The 26,742-nt window shown below is 40.0% G+C and overlaps 1 protein-coding gene across 1 annotated transcript in view; it reads left to right on the plus strand.

The window, feature by feature from the left end:
- Positions 1–2,214: 2,214 nt before the first annotated feature.
- Positions 2,215–26,742, plus strand: part of nrbp2b (nuclear receptor binding protein 2b) — a 32,425-nt gene continuing 7,897 nt past the window's right edge. Inside the window, exon 1 of the mRNA XM_026292399.1 lies at positions 2,215–2,371. Within this exon, the coding sequence (XP_026148184.1) occupies positions 2,252–2,371 (120 nt within the window). The 5' untranslated portion in view covers positions 2,215–2,251. The remainder of the gene's footprint in view (positions 2,372–26,742) is intronic.

Here is a 26,742-nt window from a genome sequence, read left to right on the forward strand (position 1 = left end):
TAACCACAGATACACAAAACAACTACAACAAATTGGAAAATGACCATAAAAACAAAAAATGTGTACAATAACAGGCAAATTGATTACAGAGATTTAAACAACCACAAGAAGATGCTAGAATAAGAGAAACAACCACAAAAAATACAAAATGGCTACAAGAAATAAATCAAAGACACAAAACAACTAAACACATGTAAATCATTATAAGCAAAAAAAAACAACCACAAAGAGTTGCACAACAGCTACAAGAAATAAAGCACCAATAAAACCAAAGACACAACTAAAAACAGATGCAAAATGACCACAAAAACACATGCACATCATTATAAGCAAAAACCAACTACAACGAGTTGTTAGAGATAACAATTTGACCAAAAAGACAGAAATTGACCACAATGAAGCAAAACAAACAAGAAAAAAAAAAACAAAAAACAAAATAACACCCAAAGTTCAATTATAATAAGGTGCAACTCTGCTTAATATTTGTCATTTCAACCAAATTTTCCATCGTCCCACTTTATGAAAAGCGTTTGCCTGATGCAGGGACAGTTCTAAAAGTGCTGCAGTTAGGAAATAATGTGTGGAGGGGCATGGACTGTGGAATAATAATATTTATTTTCCATGGTTTTAATCTTTTAATATATATTTTTTGACATTTATCTTTGTAACGTCAAGGATGTTAGGGACATAATTCTGACTTTAGAAGATACCAATGCATTTCAAAAGCTCAGATATTCATAGAAATTAATAAAATTCATTCAGTTATTATTTATTATTATTTATGATTTTCAGTTGTGGTCAATTATTGATCAATTCAAAGGAATATATTTCAGATCAAAATAGCAAAATCCAAGATGAGGTAAGGATGCCAGACACATTTTCTCTTCTAGTCTGAGTAGGACACATCCTGGGGATTTGCACTGGATGTGGGTTTAATGTATTGGCTTCATATTGCAATATATTCCTCTTCAGTTACAAATAGAAGCATTTATTAGTATTAATATCTAATGTTGTATATTTTGCATTTATTGAATAAACCATAGAGCTACAGTTTATTACTAACAAGAACCTGACATGTAAAAGTTCACACCTGCAGTTTAGTTCAATGCAGGCCTCAAAGTGTAAAATTGACTTAAAAGACTATTATCTTAGATCCCAAAATTCGGGAGCAGAAAGTCAAATCCCTTTCAATTTAGATACAGTATTTAATTTTGCCTTAAAATGAACCTAATCTTGTGTGAGGTTGTCTGTCTTTGTGTGTCTATATGTGGCCCTGCGACAGACTGGTGACCTGTCCAGGGTGTACCCCTGCCTTCCACCCGAGAGAGAGCTGGGATAGGCTCCAGCAGATCCCCGTGACCCTGAACCAGGAAAAAGCGGGTATAGAAGATGGATGGATGGATGGATGAACCTAATCTTGACTAACCTGGTTTCACCATAATTTAACCTGACCCCAACCCTGTCCAGCCACCTCTGCCTACTCCTGAGCATTGGGATATAACGTTTACCGTAGTTATCCTTGTTAACAAACCAAACGCGTGTGCTCAAGCTTACAGACACTCGGTTTCTACGGCAGCGTAAATCTTCTGTGCGCACACAGCGGGGCCTTTACGGTATCCATCTCCATCTCCGTGCGCATCGTGCCTGGCAGTAGCCGAGGGCTTCAGATCCAGCAGCGCCGACGGCGACGCGTGTGGAAGATGGTCGAGAGAACTCGCCCTCCCTCATGAAGCAGACGCTGTGTGGCGGCCGATAGGTGCGCTGGACTCGCTGGGAGGGATTTTGATTGACTGACGGAGCATTTGTCTTCAGAGTGAATGGATAGATGAAACATTTCGCAACCTATTTTGAATGCAACGTACAGGACGCATGAAGTCCGGGCTATAATTTTCCACCCTCTTCGGTGCTTTAGGCGACCTTGCAATGTGCAGCCCACACGTCTACTGATTATCCGTGTGTTTTTTCCTGCAGACTGAGAAGCGGCTGCGTCCCTATCCCCCCCCTCACACACACACACACACACACACTGTGACATGTTTTGAGCGCCACCGGAGCAGGGGGAGCGCGTTTGGTGGCGTCAGGGTCTTTCTTCACTGCGCACACAGGCGGCGGACCGTCTCCGTGTGCCACGGCTCGTCTCGTCTCGTCTCCTGCACTGCAACAAAAAACACACGGGGCAGGAGGAAGCGAGGAGGTGGTGCAGGTCTGGGGGGGGGGGGGGGTGGGAGATCTGGAAATATACGGCGTAAAGATGACGATGTCTGTCCCGGAGAGGAAATCAGGATCGGAGGGAAAGGAGGAAGAGAGCGAGGATGAGAGTGAAGTCCTGGAGGAGAGTCCATGCGGTCGCTGGCAGAAACGGAAAGAGCAGGTTGGTTCGGTTTCTCTGTGTCTGTGTCCCGTTTTTTTGTTTGTTTCTGTATATGTGTGTGTTTCTATGAATGGCATGAAGTCTTTCTTCAGGCAGAGGTGTTATTGCCTCATGGTATGTTGCACCATCCAGCCATAAACCTTACTCACCGACACTGGCTGATCTGCTCAGCCCACATAAAATCTGTTTTTGTGGGCTCAGGTGTTTTAGCTCATGCATGGGAAAAGTTAGGACCATGAGATGGTCTGAGGGTCTTTTCCGTATGGACCAGTGCTGGTTTCTTTTGTTCAGCTCTGAAGCTGAGATCTGCATGTAAGACCCGTGTGCTGTGCTTCCAGAGACACCCTCAGACTCCTGTGTCTCGGTGCAGATCACACACACACACACACACACAGACTCTACTGATTATCTTGATTATCAAAATAAATGCATATTAATTTTGGATCAGTGTCCTAATCAGCTAATTGCTGAGCTCTAGATGAAAGAATCTGGGGAGAGGGTAGGAAAGGTAACTCATTCCAGTGAAGTCTCACAGAAATTTGTTCCAGAGGACTTCACATCTTCACAGTTTGCACAACGAACAACACCTCATAGCAAATTCCTGCAGATTTATTTTTTCTTTCTTGCTTTTTCTGTCTTGGCTATAAATGCATTCAGAACAGATCCTGAAAAAACCCAACAATCAGACTTTTATTTGAGTGTTAGATTAATATTTTTGGCTTTGCACGATGGTTTGGGTAAAAAAAAAAAAGATAACTGAATACTTCACATTGGCTTTAAGGAGTTTATGAACAGTGATTTTCACTTTTCCACTATATGATATAGACTAAACAATAATTGACCAGCCTTATCAAAGTTGTGACCCAACTACAGAAACACAGGTGGCTGTAGTTCATCCACTGCAGCAGGACTGTAACACCTTCATCTTTCCATGTGGACGTCAGCAGTAGTTGGACTGTCCAGACAGAAAATAACCCCGTGGCCTTGTTTGAAGCTTTCTCTTCCATAAATGATCCTGTGTTTGTTTTGTGCAGAGATAAAACGTAAAAGCATGGTATCTGAGACATTTGCAGCTGTATGCATGTAGCCTTGATGGTGTGTGAAGCAAACGAACTGTTTGCAGAAGCAACCCCCCCCCCCAAAAAAAACTTCAGTTATTAGCAGAGAGAACAAACGGATATCTAAACGAGTCAGTGTTGTGCAGCAGTGGGTGTTGCCTCTACTACCAGCTCAAGATAAGTTGGAAAAGGCTAGAAGTTGAAGGTTATCTCTCGTGCACATTGAGTATTCATGGTGTTGGAAAGAACACACACACACACACACACACACACCCTCACACACACCCTCACCCTGCTGCTACCGCAGGCGTTTTCCACCCATTGATTACCCATCTGTGTGTTTTCTGGGCTTCCGCTGTCACGTTTCCATTTACCCCCCACTGAGAGCATCAGTTATTTAAGACTGGTTGCTACAGTAAAAATCCACAGCAAACAACTGACAGCAGTCATTTCTTACAGCAGACTATATCATGAAATGACAACCATGTTACATAACACAGAAGAGTCATGTTTCTGTTCACTGTGATGAGCTGTATCCTACAAAACTCTTCTTTTATTGAAACTGGTAGCATGAGGCAGCACCTGCAGCCTAGTCAGGTGGCACAGAGTAGTCCAGTTACTCCAAGGTGTCACATCCATACGTGCACTTGTCTCCCAGCACAGTCCACCATGGAGGAGGTACCAGGACACCAGCTGTTACACCAGGAGAGCCGAACAAGGCTGTAGAAGGGCAACAACCCAGCAGCAGGACTAGTATCTGCTGCCTTTGTGCCATGAGGAACAGGAGGAGCACTGTGAAGGTGCCATGAGGGCCTGACGCCTATTAGTTACAACCTGTGCTCACAGCCCAGCTCTATGTGGGTCCATTGAAATTCCCCAGAGATCACCAGATTTGTCAGATCTGCTACTTGGTGCCCTGTTCTCTTCACAGATTAGAGCAGGTTCACACTGAGCACATGTAACAGGGGTGATTGAATCTGGAGACGCCATGGTGAATGTTACGCTGCCTGTAACATCACTGAGAGGTTATGGTGATGGTCTAGGGAGGCACATCCTTAGAGGACTGCACAGACCTCCATGTCATATCCAACAGTACCCAGACTGCTTTGAGGTACCAGTATGAAATCCTCAGAGTGACTGTCAGACTCTGCACTGGTGCAGTGGGCCCTGGGTTCCTCCTGGTGCAGGACAGTGTGACTGTTGACCTCATGGGACTGATGCCACTGACTGATCCTCACATCCCCCTGACCTAAATCCAGTGAGCACCTATGGGACGTTATGTCTTGGTGCAGCCACTGCCATAAAGTAGCACCACAGACTGCCCAGGAGCTCACTGATAGCCTGATCCAGGTGTGTGAGGAGATCCCTCAGGATACCATCCTCCAGGACTGATCAGGGGGCATGTCCAGACATGGCTGGGAGGTGATACAGGCACACAGGGGCCAGAGACGCTTGAGTCACATTATGACTTTCTGTGATGAAACTGACACAACTTGGATCAACCTGTGATTTCAGTTCTTCACTTTGATTTTCAGTGTGATTTATGTATACAGGGTTGATGAGTTTGGTTTCCATTGACTGTTATGTCATTTTGTTCTGAACAAACTACATGCTGTACATTAGGAAAACATTTCAACTTGAATAACTCTCGATTTAAGTGTTCCCTTTATTTTTCTTGAGCAGTATATATAACAATACATATCAAGTCACTATTTCTATAGTTTAAAAGTTTGTGTGTGAGATATCATAAAGAACTTGAATATGACTAATATATTGTGGGCATCATGTATTTCAAATAAATATGTATGTATTATAAACTAAAATCTTAATTCTGATCAGTCAGTAGCTTCAAGTGTTACAGGAGAACAGAAACAGCTAAACTCTGTGGTCAGTTCCAAAGAAGTTGCTGTAGTTTTTTTTTTTTTTTTTTTTTTTTACCATTTTCTGTCATCACTTTCCTTTAACTGCAGCCCCTGATGGTGCGCACGTCTGCAGTATCCCAAACATCAGCACATGAGCCAGCTGCTAGTCAAACACTCAGTGCCGTATGCGTCATCCTAACCCTGTGACACTGGAACTTTATTCCAGTCATGTGATTGGGTCGGCGTGGTGCTATTCTCATCATCATTGGTGTCAAAGATGGATACAACTTAAATGATGTTGGCTTTTTATCAATAACGTCTTATATTTCTGTCAAGGAAAAGTTATTTTGTGATATCTTTGTTTTATTGCCCATGCAGCAATAGGTGACGTCTTCCATCATCATCCTCGCTGATGGATGATGATGATCCTGTTGATTTACTGCAAGCATTTTTTTAAATTGAAATGCATAAAAATACTTATTAAATCAGTCAGCGTGTGAAAAGTTCAGAGTACACGCAGCTGTTACAATAATAACTGGCTGCAGTCACGTGGTCAACACATGGTATTGTTGCCTTGCATGGTTGTTTTCGCAGCAGCCTCACAGGCAGGGGCTGGTTTTGGATTTTTAAACTGGAGGACTGTGTTGGTTTCAAAGCTAGGTCATCATTCTTGCTGTGACTGGAAGGCCAAACTGTGTGAGCTTGACAATAACAACTATAAGGCCAGTGTTTTTGCACTGTGGTTAACTGGTGAAAGTCTTTCCATGCTCTTTGCTGTTTGTTTAGGAAGTAACAGAAAATGTTCCCTAAAGTAGCAGCACAAGATGACACAAGAGATAAATCAAACAGAAGTTGGTGGCTGACACATTATGTTATTTACAGGGACGAATATATTAAAACGGGTGGACAGTTGGTGCAAATAGAAATATGGGCCTTTGTTAATATGACTTAATAGGAAGTCTGCACGTCAGCAGCAGCATGATTTACTTCTTAACTGCTGGCATTTCTCATCTGATTGTGTCATCTGTGCCTTCCCAGAATGTGGACATTCAGGCCAGCACAGGATTATTTACAAAGACAATGCTGTGACTCATAATTATTGCTATTGACGCTTGAATCTGACAAACTGACCCAACCCAGTAGTGACTGGGTTCAGTAGTGATGGTTTTAATGGATTTGAATACTGTTCCAAATCTGCTTATCAAACCTGAATCCTTTCAAATCGCTTTTCATTTAAAAAAAAAAAAAAAGAAAAAGAATTTGAAAAGTTGGTGCAAACCGCAATTCGATCTGCTCAGCAGTTTGGAACAAACCGATCACTTAATCAGTTATGTTTGTGTATGATTGTGTCATGCCCTAACGTAATTAACATTCCACAAATTGTTATTGTTACCAACGTGGTTGTGGCTCAGGCGTTAGAGCGGGTTGGCCATGAACCAAAGGGTTGGTGGTTCAATTCCTGGCTTCTCTAGTCACCCAAGTTGCCCCTAGTGGATGTTTGATTGTATGTGTGTGAATGCATGAATGGGCAAATAGTGTAAAAGTTCCTTAGTAATCAATTATGTTTTGTTAAACTACCGTATTTTTCTGATTATGTCTCACTTAAAAGCGACTTATATTCTGGTACAATTTATAGTCTGGAAAATATGATATTACAATGACACTGATTACTGACACGTAACGTTGGTATAAAGTATTGAAAGTGCAGACAAACACAGAAACATTGAGAAAATATTATTATATTAAAACTTATGAAGGTAACACCACATTTGCAAAAACATCTGTGTCCGTACCAGTAAAGTCCATTAAAAGCAGAATTTACTTAACCCGCTTGCATGGTAGAAAATAGTTTATTTGTTGTGCCCTCTGTGTCATGGGTGTACTTCTGCCCATATTACAGCTTGCTAAGTTATTAGGGATTCGTACATGTCATTAGTTTTTTATAGCCTTTGTGGATGCCTGTAACGTCTGGGGGAGACACATAAGAGACTATACAGAGGATGTGAATGAAAGATTCAGTAGCGGATTCATTTGGCTGCAGATGATAACGATCCAGATCCAAAATGGAACTGGTTGTTGGGACTTATCTCAAGCATGTTGTCAAATTATGAGAGGTGACATGAGGCTGAGACACTGTGTGGTACTGGAGTTGTAAAAAAATAGAAAATGTAGTTCAATTGCTATTTATTTATGTTGCAAGAGTGATGGTACGGTCCGTACTCAGATGGGTACATTGCAAACCAGTGCAGGTCACACTGATGATCCGTCACACTGAGCTTGTTGTATTATAGTCCAGCTTGGACACAAGATTATCATGGGCCCTCTGGGATCTTGGCTCGAAAATGCAGCTGGGTATAGCTGAAGTGAATCCACACCCAACCCCTGGGTCTGTCTCCATCTGCTCACAGAGAGGTGAAAATGAGGCAGGCCGAGTCAGGAAAGCTCGCGTTAATTTATCACGTTTTTAATTCACAACTGAAGATCTGACGGTGACGTTTTCTGTTGTTCACTAGCACAGAGTCTTATAATTTAAAGTGTTTGGGAATATTGGGAATAACAGCTGGAGGTGACACTGCATTTGCAGATTAGTTTTAGTTGTCAAAACACATGTATTTTGCACTGCATATATAGAGTAAGGTCAGTTTATTCCCTGTAAAGTGCTTGGTCATTGACATAATAAGAAACAGATGTTTTTGGCAGCTGAAATGTTCAGGGGGATCATGATTGAGCATGACTGGGCTTATGTTTTCTTATGTTTTCTAGGCATGATAAGCTTAGCAGACCTGTATATGACCAACTGTTGAAGGAATCTGTATTGACATAAGTGCCAAATGTCCTGTCATGTTTAAGATCATCTTTTGTGAGTCCAGTGTGTCGAGCCTGTGCTTGTGCCGAATCCAAAGATTCTCTCAGAAGATATTTATGCAGCCCCTCTGTAGTGAACAATATCGCCCTGAACATCACCATCATGTGGACACTGGAAAACCAGGAATGTCTGAAGTGCAATCCAACTCCCATAGGTGCTGCAATCCCATCCAAGCACCAGAAGACAGCAGCAAGACTTCCAAGCAGAGCTTTTGCCGACTGTTTTATCAATTTTTATGTCAATTTTATCGACTAGTTGTTGCTGCCACACTAGGTACCTTTTCTACCATAGCCCACTAGTGGTAGCTATAAAAACGGAGTGGAAACATGTCTGCCTACAAAGACCTGCAGGAGGTTCTTGGCTCATGCATAGAGCAATGGTGAATTGTGCAAGTGTCGGAAGTAGGTTGACAGGTAGGTAGGCCACCCAATGGTTTTCTTAGGATTAGAGTAAAATTGTTTGATTTTTAATATAATCTGTGATGCACGCTGAACTTTTATCTTTGAAATTGAAAAATATGATTTTTTAATATAAAATAATATTTATACTCCAGTACACTATATGTAACACGAATTAATCAGAGATGCAGCTTTAATATTTGAATATCTTTCTATATTTTTGCATATTTAAATTTTTCCTCATCTCATTCCCTGCTGCTCTTTTCCCCACAAAAATAAAAAGCCGCAAACCACCAGCCATTTCTGGATGTTTTCCATGTCTGACACTGTAAAGACGAGCTCTCGCTCGTCACAGAGTATTGCCTCTCATAAGTCCACGTCAAGTTGCAGCTTGCAGTAAGCGCTGGCTGTCCTGAGAGGATCCTTCTAATGAGTTACACTCCATAATAATCCAGTAACGCAGGCACGCTTGAGGGTTTGACAGTCGCCCTATGGGAAATGACAGAGGCTCAGATTTCCCAGGACGTGAAATGGATTGCAGGGACAGTCGGCCTCGGTTCACCTGTTACACACGGTCGCTCTGCCAACGGCCGTCCTTAGGCTCTTGCTCAGGGCTTAAGGGTTTACTAGGAAACCCATTCACACCCTTTAGTTCCTAGAATTCATAAATAATCATTTTTGCAGATGACTCATTTATTCTGGGCTGTTTTTAGCCATGGCCTCAAATAAAATATGGTGGCAACTGTTTGATGGATTGGCATTTAACTTTATACTGACATTTAGAGATCCACTGATTTTATTTTGTAGTGTCACTATCTGGTTAATGTTTGAGGAAATGGATTACTGTCAAATTTAGGACAGCCAATCAGAGGAAGTTGGTTTTTATTTTGGTCATCCCATGAGTTTTTCTGTAGAGTAACTAAAAGGTCAAAATGTTTTTGGGTAAGCTTGTCCTGCCAATAATCTCAACATCTGTTTAATGGATTGGAAGAACAGTTCAGGCAAGCCTCAGTGTCTTTTATCATCTGCTCACTTTTTCTACAGCACCACAAAATTCACAGTTGTAGTTTTGATTGAAGCACCTCAGCAGCGATTGGATGGATTGTTATGAAATTTTATCAACACATTTACTTTCCTCACAGGATAATAACTTTAATAATAATAATAACATAATCTACTCCCATCTACTCCCACCATCAGCCCAGAATACTGTTTTTCCTAGGCCATAGTACTGGACCCGTATGCATGTTTACAGCAGTGCAGGTGTGTCTCTTAGTGTCATTTCATCTGTGTGTGTCTGTTGATTAAAGGTTATTCCTGTTGAACTTGACGCACCAAACCCATGAATGGTTTAATGACGGCATGTTGTTTACCTTCCCCTGTGTGATGAGGCTGCGTTTTACAGCCTGTGTGTCTTTGACTGATCCGGCCACATACATAGAGACTGCGTTTGATTTTCATCTGTGTTTTTACAGCTGTTGGAAAGTTTCAGCTCTCAGCCAGCGGGAGTGAATTTCTAAAAATGACAGTGTCATACGGCGTTGTAATGTGTTCAGAAAGCAGAGATACTGCTGTTACACATGGGGGGGGGGGGAGCTGAATCCTCTGGTGTTTACATGCTGCTTTGTCACAGCCTCTAGAGCATGAAGGAGACCTGTTTATACAAAACAGCAGCACTTTCAGCACAACAGCAGCACCTGCTTAGCACTTTTATGTGACGGTTTCAGATTGGCTTACTCATCTGTCAGCAGGAAGCTATTAAAAATAAATAAATAAATAAAAAACTCCAGTTTGTTAACAGCTCAATGGAAATGTCCACCCTCTGATATATTTACACTGTCATCAGCCTGTGATATTGAGCACATTCCAGGAGTTCATTTGAGAGTACGTGTGGGAGCTGCAGCTGGCATCCACGCTTTAAAGCAGGTCGACAGGAGGAGGAAGGAGTAGTTAAAGGGGTTTTATGTTTTAAACAACTGATCGAACTGATCAGGTTAGAATGAAGAGGAGACGCCGTAGCGTGGGAGAAAGAAACACCCAGAGCTAATGTTACGTGAACAGTTGCATGTCATAGTGGGAAAAGTTGGCAAACTAATGGAACAATGTGCTGTATGTTTACAAGGTTAGAGCGCAGGGCAGAGTTTAAACATTAACATCATCTTTAGTGCAGCTGGCCTGTGGTGCTCATAGGTCAGCACGAGGCAACGCTCTGCTCTGACATCTATGGCAGGTTTCAAGCACTTTGTTACATCTGATGTATTACGTACTATACTGTACTGTACGCACCGACTCGCTGCTCTTCTTAACGCAGACTTTGTCTAGAGGTTGTGTTTCCTGTACCAGCTGCATGTGGGATAATCGGACACACACACTAAATGTATCAACAACCGCAAGTCAACCTTTATTTCTCTTCATTAGAAACAACAATTTGAAGGAGGCCGTGGGCGCTTTGTAATTTCTTAAACAAATGGGCACATTGTCTGCTGAGGTAATTAGAAATTAAGGGATCAGATAGTAGTTCTGACAGATATTGATAAGACAGCAATGCTTGTATTGGTGAAATCCTAATGATACCTATGATACAACACCTTTGCAGCGGTGGTCTGAATATGATGAAGAATGACAGATATGCCTACTCAGCCTTCAGAAATGAATCTTTCAGAAATTTTTGATTAGTCCTTTAAACTAGCTGTTGCTTAAGTCTGGCGCATGTTGCGTTATGTGTCAGGTCCACTGACACATTATGAACTCATTACCCTGTGAGCTGTGAACTGTGTTGCGAGCTGCATTACAGATTCAACAACACAACAGATGGTGTTCAAACTGTCATGCTCCATCAGGAATGAGCCTCACATCAGTCAGAGATGCAAATTATGTTCTCTTGACCCTTTTGCACTCAGAATATTTTCGTGTTGCAGTCTGCAGCTTATGACGTGGCTGGTTCACATCATTCCGAGGGATCTATCTCCTGGATGTGAAATGTAAGACGTTCTGCCAGTGAGTTCTCTGGGGGTCATCAGAGAGGTTGCCGTCGGCCTTTTTCTTGTGCGTGGAATGAGCTGCTCAGCTACTCGGACGGCAAAGCTGGCATAAAAATGAATTCTCTAGGAATGGCTGACATGTCTGCAGGCTTTCACAGAGCTGTCATAGTATTTCACGTCACATGACATGCGTGCCTCTGAGAAATGCCTTGGACATACTGAAACACACACAGCTAGTAAGATCTTTTTCCTAGTCATTTTTGGTCGCGCTGTGTAGAAATAAGAAAAATGTTGACATTTGTGAAAGAAACTTAACATATACTTTGTTAAACTTACAAAAACAGCAGAAAGAAAACTTAAACCTCATGCCGTCTTTTATATTTCTTTTTTTTAACTTTTGTGTTATTATTTTGACATCACAACATATTTTCAGAGCAGTTGCAATGGTAACATCATAAAACATTGTCAACAAGCTGTCAACATATTGTTATAACCATTGTGCTGAAAGGTAAAAAAAAATGGTGTATAAAGAAACCCATTGTAGAATAATCATAAGCACAGTATCCTCAACATTTCATGACTGATCAGCAAAACCTCAGAAGAGTTTAGACGTAGACTAAGAAGACACTGTTGTTAATTGTGGACAAAAACATAATGTTCATTGAGAAGAAGCAAATGAATTGAACCATTTAAAAAGCTGTAGCTTAGAACGCAGGTGTCTGAGAAATATGCAGACAACAATGTTGGTTTCAGGAAAAACACCTTAAATTCTGCACATTTGGATCAGACAGTCAGTCATGTTAGGAGCTGCTCAGTCAGTGAGAGCGTTTGTGTAATATCTCCTGTAGCTCTGCAGGTGCTTTGTCAAGTCTGAGGAAACAAAGTTGAATTTGCATTTTGGAAAGTGTTGGATTCACTGATTTTTAGAGGCTTAAAGTATGTCTGCTTCTTTGGCACTGATTTTCAGTCTTTGTTTTTTTTTTAAGTAGTCTCTTGCAAGTAACTTTAAGTTTGAAATGTAAGTAAAATACTAGATCATTGCAGTACTCCTCTAACACATTGAACGATTCAGCAGCAGCTGTTTTGCCTTTATGCTTATTTGAGGTTATTGCTGCCAAAAGAGGTTCGACCAGCTGCAAAATACAGGGATTCACTTAGTTTTCTCAGCAGCACAATGAATGTTAAATGGGCATCTTCAATAAAGATTATACTTTGTGTGTTATTATGTTATAATAAGTTATAATTTGTTTGTTATTAGCTTAAACACAAATGAAACAAAGCTCATATGACATTTTATGACCAATTAATTAGAGATGGGCCGACCATCCAATCCCAGTCCACAGCTGCAGATACCGACAGAAATCCAAACAAACACTTTAGTCAAACTAATAGTTAATGTTATTTGCTCACTCGGTTACAGACTGAAGTTGCCGCTAGTTTATGGTAAATGTCGTGGAATCTGCACGGCGTCTCATGGGTCATTACAGTGAGTTCATGGTCCAGCAGACTGGAATATGGATCGGTAAGTGGTGCAGGCCCTGTCCATCCGATATCCAACGAGTAAATGACAATGTTGTACCTGATAATGATGTAGATCAGATATCAGATCGGGCCCATCTCTGCAGTTAATGTGGAAAACAAGTAATTCCAGCAACACATTTTTATAGATAGCGTCTCTTGGTATTACACATAATGGAAAAGGTCCAGAGTGGATTTACTCTGTGAAAATGCAGTGAATGTGAATGTGTCTTTGACTATGATACACACACACACATACATTCATATTTATAGCAGTTTAAAACAGTGTAGTTCCCGTCATACGTTGTAATGTGAAGCCTTTAATAAATGTTTTAGCTTTCGGCTGTCTGCACTAAGTCCTGACTGATTCCCATAACGTCTGAGGCCTGATGATTTAAAATGTACAAAGAAAAGATGCTGTAAAGACATTAAACACACAGTCCTGGTCAGGGTACGCTTGGTATTGAATTTAAGACCATCACTGTAAAGGCTCGTGTGATTTAATCATCGGTATGGGTGAGATACAACATGTTTATATGGCATCAAAGGGCACTTTGGTCACTTTGCTGATAGGAAACATCTCTGTGAAGTGTTGATTTGTACCAGCAGCTGGTATCTTGACCTTTGAAACCAAACATGGACATATTTGTGTGAATGTGAAAAACACATATAAAAAGTGATGTAGACACAATGAACCGTAAGTGTGAACTTGTTATTCTAAGAGTTTGGTATTTTCATTTCAGTTTTATCTTAGGATTGTTTAGATGTGGTTTGAAGGCCACCCTTGGCATGTTGCTTTGCAGCCAACAGTGGTTAGGACTGTTGCCTCACTGCCAGAGAGTTTAATGTTTGAACCCCATTTGACCAGAGACCTTGGAAATACTCAAGTAAAATACCTGATATTTGTACTTCAGTACAGTGCATGAGTAAATGTACTTTACTTTCCACCACTGCCTGTAACAATATGGCAACCATTGATTTTATTTTTTAAAACAAAATGTAATAGATTTATTATTTATTTATTTCACTTATATCACCAGAATTCCTTGCATTATCCAATTAATCTATTTATCTTTTAATTTATAATTAGCTGTTTTTTTTAATTTATTTTCTATTTTACTTAAGGAAGTTTGTGAAAATTATTATGGTTGGTAGGAGGATGAGGAGCAAACATTTTAAAAGCGAGACATTATTACACTTTTTTGGGCCCTGACCATGTCTAACCAGAGCTCTTCTCTCCCTGATCTAAAATAACATCCAACTGGTTCTTCTCAACCAGAAATCAGACTTTCAGTCGCTCATAAATCTGCTGTCCATGTTTGGCAGCTTGAACCTAGTCTGCATTCAGAATTTAAATGGGTCTTTGTTGTTCATGCAGCTGAAAGTAAAGTAGGTTACTGTGATGCAGGAGCTCCATTTGAATTAGAAGTGCATCCCAGCAGCCAACAATAAGGGAGATGCCTGATGAATTAAATATGGAGCCTGTGAATAAAAGCCCTCACTCTGGGCTACATAGTGATGATCAAGGCTTTAGCTATCACTGAATACGCTGAGGTCATGTCCTTCCTGTATCCTTCTAAGATTCAAGATGTGAAATATAGTATAGATATTATTAGTATTTTGTAGATGATGATGCCTGGACTTAGGTCATGCAAACAGTGTCTGACCCAAGGGTTGTCTCCACAGTGTTTTCATAGAAACAGCAGCAGGTCCAGTATCTGCTCCTTTGTGCCATGAGAAACAGGAGGAGCACTGTGAGAGTCCTACAATATGACCTCCACAGGTTATTGGTGTGTAAGCTTATGACCAAAGTCTAGACTAGACTAGATTAGATGGGCTGACACTGGCGCCCCATTCTCAGGTTCACATTAAACCCTATGGGACCTTATGTCTCACCACCACAGTCTGTCCAGGAGCTCACTGATGCCCTGATCCAGGTCTGAGAAGCGATCCCCTAGGACACTATCCTCCAGGATTCATCAGGAGCATGTCCAGATGTTGTTGGGAGGTCATACAGCTTTTCAGGGGTCAGACATTATGAGTGTCTGTGATGAAACTGACACAACATGGATCAATCTGTGATTTAAGTTCCTCCCTTTGATTCTGAATGCAGTCCTCCTCGATCCTTGCTGTTTTTGGTTTCCACTGACTATTATGTCATTTTCTTTTGAACAAATTATACAATTTACATTAGTGAAGATTTTCACATTGAATAATTAATTCATCGAGAGGCAGTGTCTGATCTAAGTGTTCCCTTAATGTTTTTGAGCAGTGTATAATGAATTATTTAATACCATTAGTAAGAAAACACACAGTGTCCTGACAAGTGCCCCTGAAACGTAAACGTAACAGTTTTTGATCTAAATTTCACTGGGTATATTCAGTTAAGGATTAAATTCAGCATCATTGCCATAAGGTTTTAAATAGTGTTTTATTTTTTAATGAATATATTGATACAGCAGTCAAACATCTATGCTTATTAAGGCTGTGCTGTGTAGTTCCATTATACTTAGTAGTGGTGGTAAAGCTGAGTGCTGCTTTTGATAAAACCTTTCAGCCACTTTCAGTAACTTGATTCCCAGTTTTCCAAGCTTGGCTTTGTCTTCCTGTGTGCTGGGATGGTAACTTGCCTTATTAAATGATGTTGTATACTGTTTTTATTGGCAACGGTCATCTGCATATTTTGCAGCTGATATAACTTCACTGTTTATCTAATGTCAGAAACCCTAAAATACACAAGTAAATTACCTAATTACTCATTACTGTGGGAATTTCTTTCAGCATAATCAAGATATATATATATATTTTTTTTATTTCCCAGTGATACTAAGCATAATGTTTGACCCAGGCGGAGAATTGTTTTAACACTGGGCTGTTTTCAATCTGCAAAGCCCCTTATGATTACACAGTTTTAAACTCTCGTGTACAGCCCTATAAATGACATCATGCATTATATGTCTTGTGGAAAAAACAGTGGACAGGCAGGTGAGGGTTAGATGCTAACCCCATATTCGCTGCCTTCACAGACACTGCTATTGAGCTTTGTCTGTAGTGTTATGTAACAGTAACAGGCACACAAACAAGGAAAGCTGCTTGTGGTCTCGGCCTGTCTGCCAACAGGCTTTGTTTGAACACGTGCTGAAGGGCCAGCTCAGGTTGACACTCACTTCTCAACTTAATCCCCTTTGGAAGATAAACGCCTCATGATAAACACAACTCCCCCTGCTCAGTCGTCTTATTCATATCTCGACTTTCTCTTTTTCTCCGCACGGGCCCTTTTACGTGAGCTCGCTCTCAGACACTTGACTAATTGGGGCCTGTAAACATAACGATTTGTGTAAGAGAGAATCTTGTGCTTAACTGGATTTTCACACACCCCTTAAGTGGTTTCTTCTGTTTACCAGTGTTGTTTTCTCGCTCCAGCCTACAGCAATGGGAGTGTAGCGAGTTAATGTCAGTTCCCACTTGCACAAGCATGTCACTGCTGTACTCAGCCTGAGCTTTTAACAGCTGCTGGTTGGCCACTGTGACAAACACTCAACAAGTCTTTGCATTACTTGCCAAGTCTTTTGAGCTTCAACAATCAAGATCCTTTTATTTCCCTTGTACTTTCTGGAAAGCTGTACTGCAGTAACTTCTGCTGGAGATGCAGACGAGGTGGTGGTTGGGGGTGGTTTGAGTACACATAACATGGGTTTGCAGTAGCAATGAAGCAAACAGTGTTTGTGGATTTACAAGCATGAATTGGGTAATCGAGTGGGTAGAAATTACCCCAGTTTATGGAGAACTTTAATACTCAGGTAGACTTTGCCAGACCCTATTTAGCTTCTCCAGGAACACAGTATTTTGCAGATGTTTTTAAATAAACAGGAATCAGGCCAGTTTCAAGGTCCTAACATCTTTTTAGGAAACCTACTCAGAAGAGCCATCTCTGTTCTGGAAAAAAAGTCCAATTGCATCACTCTCCGTCTCTGATTTGGGAGAAACTAAGTGAGCATCATGTCTGACTGACGACTCAGTAACACAATCCTCATGTCCACCTCACAAATACAGTAAGCACTGAAACCTTGCAGGCTTGAACTGATGTCATCAGGTGCCAAGAAAGGGCACGTCTCCAAATTCTCGATGAGGAATGAAAAGCAGGTGTTTCTGAATCTCGTAAAATGTAAAGTTTTGTGTCGTTCTACTAAACGTCCTCACTTTCTCAATATACAGCATAAATAAATAGTGATGCTTGATTAGAAACAGATAAAATCCATGACTGTATTCATGGATGAATAGAATTAAGACTTTTGTTACTTTGATGAGTTTGGACTTCCACTTGTCTGTTTTTTACATCAGGACACTCTAAAATTAAATAATCAGAAAATATGTATATAAAAATATGTAGTAGACTAAGATATGAATATTGAAAGTATGTTCACTGTGGCAAAACCCTAAACTAATGTCGACTTGAGTCAAAGTCTGAGGCTGAAGTTGGGACTTGATATGTCCAACACCTTCATGTTCAACACAAAGTGGAAGCCAGAGATAATTGAAATTTTATATGGATTATCAATCAGGCCCAAAGAGTCAGTTTCATCTGATGGAGAATATTTCACTGCATATTGTGTGAATGTGACCTGAATTGTGAGCGGTGGGCAGATTTACAATCAGTCAGTCCCTCAGAGAAGAACAGCCTTTTATGATTCTCACAGATCTTCTACACTCTTTTTTCTGTATCTGAAAAATACAGAAAAAGATAGTTGTGATGCTTAATAATACTGCACATTATTGCTGATTCATAGCACTTACACTAAAGTCACAGTATGATCCAGTGTTCATGGTCAAAGCAGTCAACAAATCTATTTGCTAAGATTAAATTACTTGTGGTTTTAATCTCTAGTATGAAATCCACCACTACTATGTTCTCCTACATTACTTTTATGTGCGTGGCATATTACAATCACAATTACTGATGTTAGTTAATAACAGGTCATTATTATTGATCAGTATTGTTATTTTTTGGAGCTCTGAGATTAAACTTAGGTGTGCTGATTAATCGGCCAACCGATTAATTGGTCAACCCAAGAATGACTGGTGGCCGGCCACTGGCAGCATTTCTCATTTAAGGGAATGACAATTAACAGACAATCTGTAAGCTTTGTAAGCAGCTTTCCTCTCTGCACGAACACATAATGTGATGACTGCTGAAGTTGATGATCTTTAGGACTGTAGCAAAGACTAGACTGCTTTTGACCCGATGTCTGTTTGCTTTATTAATGATGGCATGCACAACCATGTTGACCTTGACCGTGCCCTTCCTCAGAGAGAGGAAAGAAAAGAGCATTAGAAACATTCATCCTAACAATTAGTTAAAAATGTATTAATTTTGCTGAAACAAATGATTACTTTGTCAAATGAAGCCTGTGTTATATTACAGATTAAAATAAATCATACATTATCATACATATTTAACACAGGTCAAATAATTCTTACCAGAAATAAGACTAATTTAGACTAGACTAGATTATTTTACAAAGACCATGTATGATGTTTTACGTTGGAATAAATCCACACATAATTTATCAAGTATTCCAAATGTCTAACAACAGACTTAGGTTGTAATGGCACAAGACTTTACAGATGCAAAATAAAACAAATATCTTGTTTCTTAGAACATGTGTTTGTGGTTTGACTGATTTATGACCTTTGTTTTATGCCTTTCCGCATCTTTGACCTGTAACATCAGCATAACTCATCAAAAGGCCACTAAGATAACACAGACGATAAATAAATAATGTTGCGAATAATTGTTTGAGGAAATGGCAGAACAGAAAATAATGTAGTGCAAATAGAGCCTGATAATGATTTACAGTAGCTTGCTTCATTATGCAGCAGAGACGAGCAGGCGGATATTGAGGTGTGTTCAGACAGGGTGTGGTGTGTTGTTTTTTTTTTTGTTTTTCCATGAATGCCTTTCCTATTCTCTTTGAACTGTCAGCTCATGATAGTTATGACTCTGGGCCAAAACTACTAGTTCATATGTTTATTCAGTGTCAGAAAAATGTGACTTCTGTCTGTGCGTCTTTAGCACAAAAAATGTTATAGATGCTAGTCAAGAGCCCTTCGTCTTCTGTGTCGTAAAAGGTTGAGCAGGTAGGGAAATGAGAAAATATACACTTCAGTATGCAGATAAAATAGTCTGTTTTTTTTTTTTTTTTGTTGCCACTTTAACACAGAAATGTTTGATATGTGAAATACATAGGTGTGTATGTGTACGTGCAGGGGACTCGAAGGCAGTACAGAGTCCCATTTCAATCCTTGTTTATTTCCAGATAGTACATTGGCACAGTGCATACTTCACGCATGTAAAAGTTATTCAAATCAGTCCAGTGTATAGTGGAGCAGATGAATAGCTCCTGCCGAGCTGTTCCTTAATGTTTTCATCTTTTCTTTTCTTTTTTTTTTTTTCCAAACTAAAATAAACAAACTAAAAGCTGTTTTCTATCACTCTTAGTGCAGCATTGTAATGGTAAAGGTACAACAGTCGGTGGTGTAATAGCTTAACTTTAAGACAGTAGCAGGAAATACAAATCAAATTCAGCTTGGTGTTGCATTATAGTAAGATGTGATGAAAATTGTATTGTGTAGTGTTTATTTTTCAGCTGTCATATCAGATTGGCAGTATTGAACGTAGCTCTGTTACAACCTCATGAAATGCTGGCATCACAGGCATTACAACTCGCTGCTGGACAGTTCTTGGTTTCTAATTTAAAATATTTCCACACCTCAGACATTTTAACAGCATCGTGTTGCAAATTGAACTTCCCCTTTATGACACCGGTGTGATAGCCAACATAAAACAAAGGATCTGGCTCAGCTTTGACTGAATAAAGCCGATACCGAGCAGGTACATTCTCGATTGCCCTTCTGACTTCCCTATTTATTGCCATGAGGAATGCCATTTAAGCCATGATATATGGTTTTAATTGGTGGCATTTTTGATAATCATTCACGTGATTTGTGGTGCAAATTTGCCAAACATTCGCTGTTTCGAGCTGCGCAGATAGAGGTAGGCTATCTACCGTTACAGTGTGGACTGGAGGAGCCCTGTAGCCCTGATACACACTGAGGCACAGACAAGGACAATTACCTCTCAAATGCAGACCCAAATAAAAAAAAAAGAATTTGAAAGACACAGCATCTGCAGACACTGAGCAACTCTCATCTTTTCTGAATGCATCAAAATGCTCGCTATATCCCAGTTATGTAAAAAAGTCCTGGATTATGTCACGACTGACTGCCCAAGAGTTTTTTGAGAGCAGGACTAATTTCATTTTATTCAAACCTTTTTACTGAGACGGGTCATGTTTATTCAGCACAATACAGGATAAGATTTGTCTTATTTGCTGTTAAATATCAGCAGAGCTCGATGAAACGAACCAAGCAGCCTAACGTTTCCCATCTTTTGCTGTGTTTTAACTACATTGTGCCCTGTCGCTTTGTTTTGCAACAGCTCTCCCCTTTGTCTCCATTTGCTCTAGTAACTAGCCTCACTGAGAAAATGAGTAAGTGTCACATGATGAAGGCTGATCTGTCTAATATCTGCTCATGAGCCTGAGTGACAGTGTGTGTCAATTAAAAAGAGGCTGAACCTTTTATGCTCTGAGGAGTTGAGGTCGGCGGCATTTTAATTTAGAGATCATGGGGTATGGAGGTCATTAATCTAAGAAAAGCTCCAGACAAGTTAATGTGATTTTTGTCTGGTGATTTAAAAACCTCTCACATCCATCATCAAAATGCGAACAGAGTTGAACATTTCCTCTCCGCCACCTGACTTGCCACAGCTGGTGCCATCATGTTATTCTTCATGCTGAGTGGACACACAAAATCTGAGACTCTGACCTGATTCTGTGCTGCACATGTGACATCCTGGGGCAAGAGATGTGCAGGCGGAACGTGTGGCTGGTGAAGGTCAGCAGACGGTCAGTGGCTCAAAGCCAGAGGTTTTTTTGTCTGGTTTGTTTCAGTGTTTGCACATTAGTAGTTACATGTATGCGTAAATGGATGTTGTTTTAGGGAATTTAGTGGGGTAAGAAAGGATAGATTTAATTAATGTGTATGTAACCAAAGAAGTCAAATGGACCAGCAAATGTCCCCATTTTTAGGCCAATGTGGATCTGTTGCTTGAATTATTTCAGAATTGAAAATATGCTGGATGACATTTTTTCTCACACATCACAATTGCAGATTTAGAAATGGTTTTCACTACCTCTTGCATTTTCCACAGCATTTCAGAGTCTCTGTCTGACGCCAGTGAAATCACAAAGCAAATGAAGTCTGAGCGAGCAAGTACTACAGTGCATTGCGGATTAATTGGGTGTATCCTTTGCTGTACGAGACCTAGTTCTAAAATATTAATGTAGTAATTTTGCCCCAGCTCCATGTAGAGGTATGAGATAGGAAAAGGCTCAGTCGAGGCGAGATACTGACACGTAGGAGACAAAGCTCTTTGTGACTGTAAGGACCCACACAATCTCAGACAAAGACGTTCTTTCATTTAAGATGCCTCTGCAGGGAGAATCATGTTGAAAGAGCTTCTGTATTGTAGTTTATTCCTTTCTTGTACCTGTTTGCAAATCCTTTGTCTGCCTATTCTTCTCATGGCTGACTCATTTATTTTGAGAGGGTCCATTGGCCTTGAGCTAAATGTTAAAGACCTTATTTGATTTTCCTGCAATGAACGTCCCACTGAAGATAGTCCAGCTAATGTTTGTAATCATGTGGACAAGGAGAAAATTGCTACTTTAATCTGCTGGCCTTGCACACAAAGCAGGGTGCGTCTAGTATCATTATAGTATAAACACTGTTGCTTCTGATATGAATGGAGTGGAGAAAGACCACTATGCAATATTGTTCAGCAGCAACACAAACTACATCCTCCCAAATGACCATAAAGTTTAATCGACGCCTTTTTCAACAACAAAAACTGAAGATTTTATCTTTCATAAATAAAATGTATTGCATTTATATTAGACTGCATGTTTCGTAGATTAGTAGCCCTAGCAAGGACTTACATTAAGTCTTTAAACAATAAAAATATAAAATGAAGGGGCAATTGATAAAATCACTTTACACTTTGTTCTCTCTGTCTCCTTGTTTCCTGACAAATCTCTTTTGTCCAGTAAAGGGATAATAACTGCAAGATCATAACATAAAGACTGAAAATGAAAAGAACATTGATAGATTTTGGTGTACAAACTCATTTTGAATTTAGTGGATATTAGCCCCAAACAACCTGAGCCCTTTTAGAAATATACACGACATGGCGTTCAAGTAGACTGTGGGAAATGTGTTCTGCTGCTTTAATGAATGTGCCAGTGCAAGATGAGACGTATTTTTGTGTGTCTTTTCTTGTTTTGTAGGTTGTGTTGCGTATTTAAAATGAATTCCGGGTTATAAATGTGAACTACATATTGTGGTCCACATTACATGTAACTGGTTGCAGGTCATTACATGTCAGTACCTGTCATGTTGCCCTGTTTTTTGGTAACAGTCACTTCATTTTACTGAAATTAGGTCTAACGCACAAATAGTGCCAAACATAACCGGCTGTACACATTCGCAGTTGTAGGACTCAAACCCGGGCCCTGAAATCTTACAGTAACACAGCAGTTTATCTGTGGAAGACTGGTCTGATTATACTTATTAATATCTGAAGTAGTATTTATCCTTGAGCTACTGAACCTGAGTAATTTGCAAGTCAACATAAGTAGTATAGCATACCACAAACATCATGTCAGATATGTGAGGATAATTTGTGTGGCGAGCTAATGAGAGGTTTAGTTGTCAGCCCACAAAATCCAGTTTTACCCGGCTCAGATGCAGATTTAAGAACCGTCAGAATAGAAGTCGACGTTGTTTCGACATGTAGGCTACACACAATCTCTAAATCCCTTTCCACACCATAAGCCCACCTCCCCTCCGACAGCCAGTCAGATCCCAGCATCCAGTCTGCTGTTTAGTCTCATGCTACCACCACCAAATAACAGACCCCGCTAAACCCCTGGGACGGAGACTGTGGGACTGGGGACCGAGTGTTTCTCAACATCTAGAGAAAATAAACAGCTAAGCCTTGATGGCAGAGGGAAACAGACATGATTCCTTCCTGTTAAACAGATATCAAAGTGAAGGAATTCCCTCTGCTGTCTGCGAGTCAAAGCATCGTCTTACAGCTCAGTAATACCAGTAATCAGATTATCATCTCCTGTTGAGTGAGAGATTATATTTCCTGTCTTTACATCTGAAAAGAAGATCCTGCAGAGAACTTCTGTCTGCACTGTAGTCTGAGCACTCCGCAAACCACAGGGACCAGAAACATTTTGGGGGGAGAGCATTCCTTTCTCTTGAGCCTGGTCTGTTTCGCTACCATATATGAAAGTCAGAATCTTAAAAATAGATGATTCAGAGTATTTTTAATGCAGCTGTAATGAAAACACATTACTGTGTCTGTCTTCAAGTAACAAACCTTCTCCTGTTGAGCTGGATAAGAAAGACGTTTTTGACTCCATTCACCGCTGAGTCAAAGATGATGACGTCATGAAGCATGGTACAAGTGGAGCTCTGTAGACCATATCAATGGTTAGCATTTAACAGTAATAAGCAGACATTTAGGTGGAGAGAGAAGCCTAAGTAGTAGTTGTTCAGCCGCTAACCCGTCATCAAGCTCCGTTTTAAGTTCTCAGCTGCTTATCAAAGACACGCAGCAGAGCAGAAATAAAGATGATGACAGAAGAATGTCAGGTGCTTTTTTATTTGTCATTTCCTTTAAATACAGATCTCGTCTTCTATAATACGGATGATGAGAAACGGCCTTAGGTTAGAGTGCAGTGAGTGAAAAGGGAGGAGGAAGTGTTACTAAATTCTATAGTAATATGTTGCAGATGTACTTTACATCTGGTTATGCAGATTCATTATGTGATTCTTATAATTCAATGTGCACTGGATGTGCACTCCTACTTCACTTTTCATAGTTTGACCTTGGTCTCTTGATTCTGCTTAATGGAAATCTTTGTGTGTAGCACATTCAGTGTTATTTTAGTGCTTCCAGTGGCAACAGGAGGGTCTTTTGTTTTTTCAACATGCAAATGCCTCCGTGCACAAAGCCAAGCCTGTAAAAAACTGTTTTCTCAGTTTGGTGTGGAATAACTTACATGGCCTGCACAGAACCCTGACCCCATCTAACAACATCGGGGTGAATGCTGTAAACCGAATTTTAACTCATTTTACTCTATGTGGTTTTGGGGCTACTTACTAAAAGTTAAAAAATAAAATACAGTACAAATCAACATGGCAATAAAGGCTTGCAGAATAATAATATTAATATTAAGGCATCGAGAAGTGAGCCATTTCAGATATATATATATAACAAATCCACTGGCAAAGACTTAAAAACACATTGAAAATCTTTCAGCTAGAATATCTGGTGAGGAAAAAGAGAATGCGTTAGTTAATTGATACTTTCAATTGGAAAAAGTACCCAAACTAGTGATATATTGTTTTGTGATTTTATTGGCCAATATGAGCCTATCGCAGATATATCAGTATTGGCGAATATGCTGCCGATATTAATAGATTTTTTTTTAATGTGCATTTAAAATGTGTTTATTTATATATATTCTGTTTATGTATACTGTGTTCTATATACACTCAGTCAAAAGTTTGGACACACGAATGTAATGCCATTGCCTGTGCAAGTGTATCCAAACTTTTGACTGGCACTGTACTATAATATACACATAAATAATATTGGCCGATATATTGTTATTGGATATTTTTACTTCATAATATCAGCATTGCCAAAAAAACCCATATTGGTCAGGCTCTAATGCAAACTAATTCCATGTGTTGGCTGACAGGGCCTTGGGAGGTCACTGCAGTGGGGGATTTGTTTAACAAATCAACAATGGATAATAAAGCATGTGTGTTATTAATATTTCCATTGCTGATGGTAAAGAATAGAGTTTCTCTCTGTAGATATCAGAGTGAATGTGTTTAGTTGTTCTCATTAATGTCCCCTGTTAAAATAAAGAGTTAAAATCAATACTTATAATCATCAATAATTCAGCAAAGCCACCAAAAATGTGTGCACAGTATTATGGGGTGTCTGTAAATAGTAACTCATAAAATGTTTGATGAGGGTTTCTCCACAGTAGAATCAAACTCATCAAGTGAAATCGGCCTGTATTGAAATGTATGTATTTAAAAATAGCAGGGACACCACCACCTTTTTCCAACTCTAGGACAATGAAATGACTGAAAATTAGGGAAGGGCTGGTTCAATGAAAACACTTGCATTGCAGGCATATCTAGCCAGATCTTTCTTAGAAGCATAACATCTACTTGGTAAATGGTGATTAACATAATGAATTATAAATGACTTATTAGTCAGAGAACAGACATTACAAATGGATGATTTTAAAAAGGGGCCAGGATGGACTGAATCATGTGTAGAGGAAACTGGATTTGAGTGAACATTAACAGATTTAAGGTTCCTGAGATGTGTACCTGATTTCTATTTTTAACAATGGTGAATAAAGTGTGTTTTATTAATATTTGCATTTATTATAGTAGAGAAATATGACTCCCTAGCTTTGCATACCTCAGAGTTGTAGAGATGGCATTTCTCTTTGCAGATGCCAGATAATCTGAAGTTTAGCGTTTCTCCTTCTGCCTTTCTAATGCTCTATCTTGTTATGACATTTCTCCTTGGTGCATGGTTGCCAGTTATATTAGATTTACCATATGCTGTTGCAGGAAAAACAACATCTAGGGATCACCAGTGTGTTCGGGATTCAACCTCAGGGCAGACACCACAAATGTCTCGTTGTTGAGCAGTTTCACTCTGGATCAAAGAGGCGAACTGACTGACACAGCAAACATGGCTCAAAGCTGAGAAAAACACAGAAGATCTGGGGAGTCTTAAAACACACACTCCCTTTGTGTAATTTTCCATCAGTTGGCAAAATGCACTATTAGCAAGAATTCAGGGTGTTGCAATATGCTTAACTCTTATTAGCAAAGGACTTTGAACCCAATTCAGTCTCCTTACTCACTGCACCAAAACTGCTCCTACAGAAAAATAACAAGAGGTTTTGTCAGGTCTTCCAAGCTGAGGCAGCAGTATCCTGAGATGAGCAGTCTTTAGCTCTTCGTTGCCTCATGCAGTGACAGTACCCCGGGCAGTCTGCGTCTGCCAGATTACAGACTCAGCTGCTGCCGCTTCACTCTTCTTCCTTTTTCCATAACAGTTTTTGGAGCCACAGTGCTACCTCCTCCATCTTGAGTCTCGAGTCTCATCTCCCTAAATCCCTTATCCACGATCCCCCTCTCTTTCTCTCTTGGTCTCCTGCTAATCCATCCCTTCACACAAGCCACTCTTCATCCTTTCTCCCCTTTTTTTCACTCCTCATCATCATGTTATAACTGGCTAGCAGCGTTTAACATGACCTCAGTGCTATTCACACTGAAGCTGTCTTGTACTTTACTGGAAGGAAACCTCAATTTGATGGCATTTAAAGCAAACATGCCTCACAGACCGTGTTGTCTTTTTATTGCGGACTGCCACATTTAGCTTTTTATTAATGGAGCTGCCAGTGCCAGAGCTCTGTTAATGGACTGGTATAGAGCTTTTAGCAGATGTTACA

The sequence above is a fragment of the Mastacembelus armatus genome, chromosome 20 (genome assembly GCF_900324485.2).
Source record: "Mastacembelus armatus chromosome 20, fMasArm1.2, whole genome shotgun sequence".
Taxonomy (NCBI): Eukaryota; Metazoa; Chordata; class Actinopteri; order Synbranchiformes; family Mastacembelidae; genus Mastacembelus; species Mastacembelus armatus.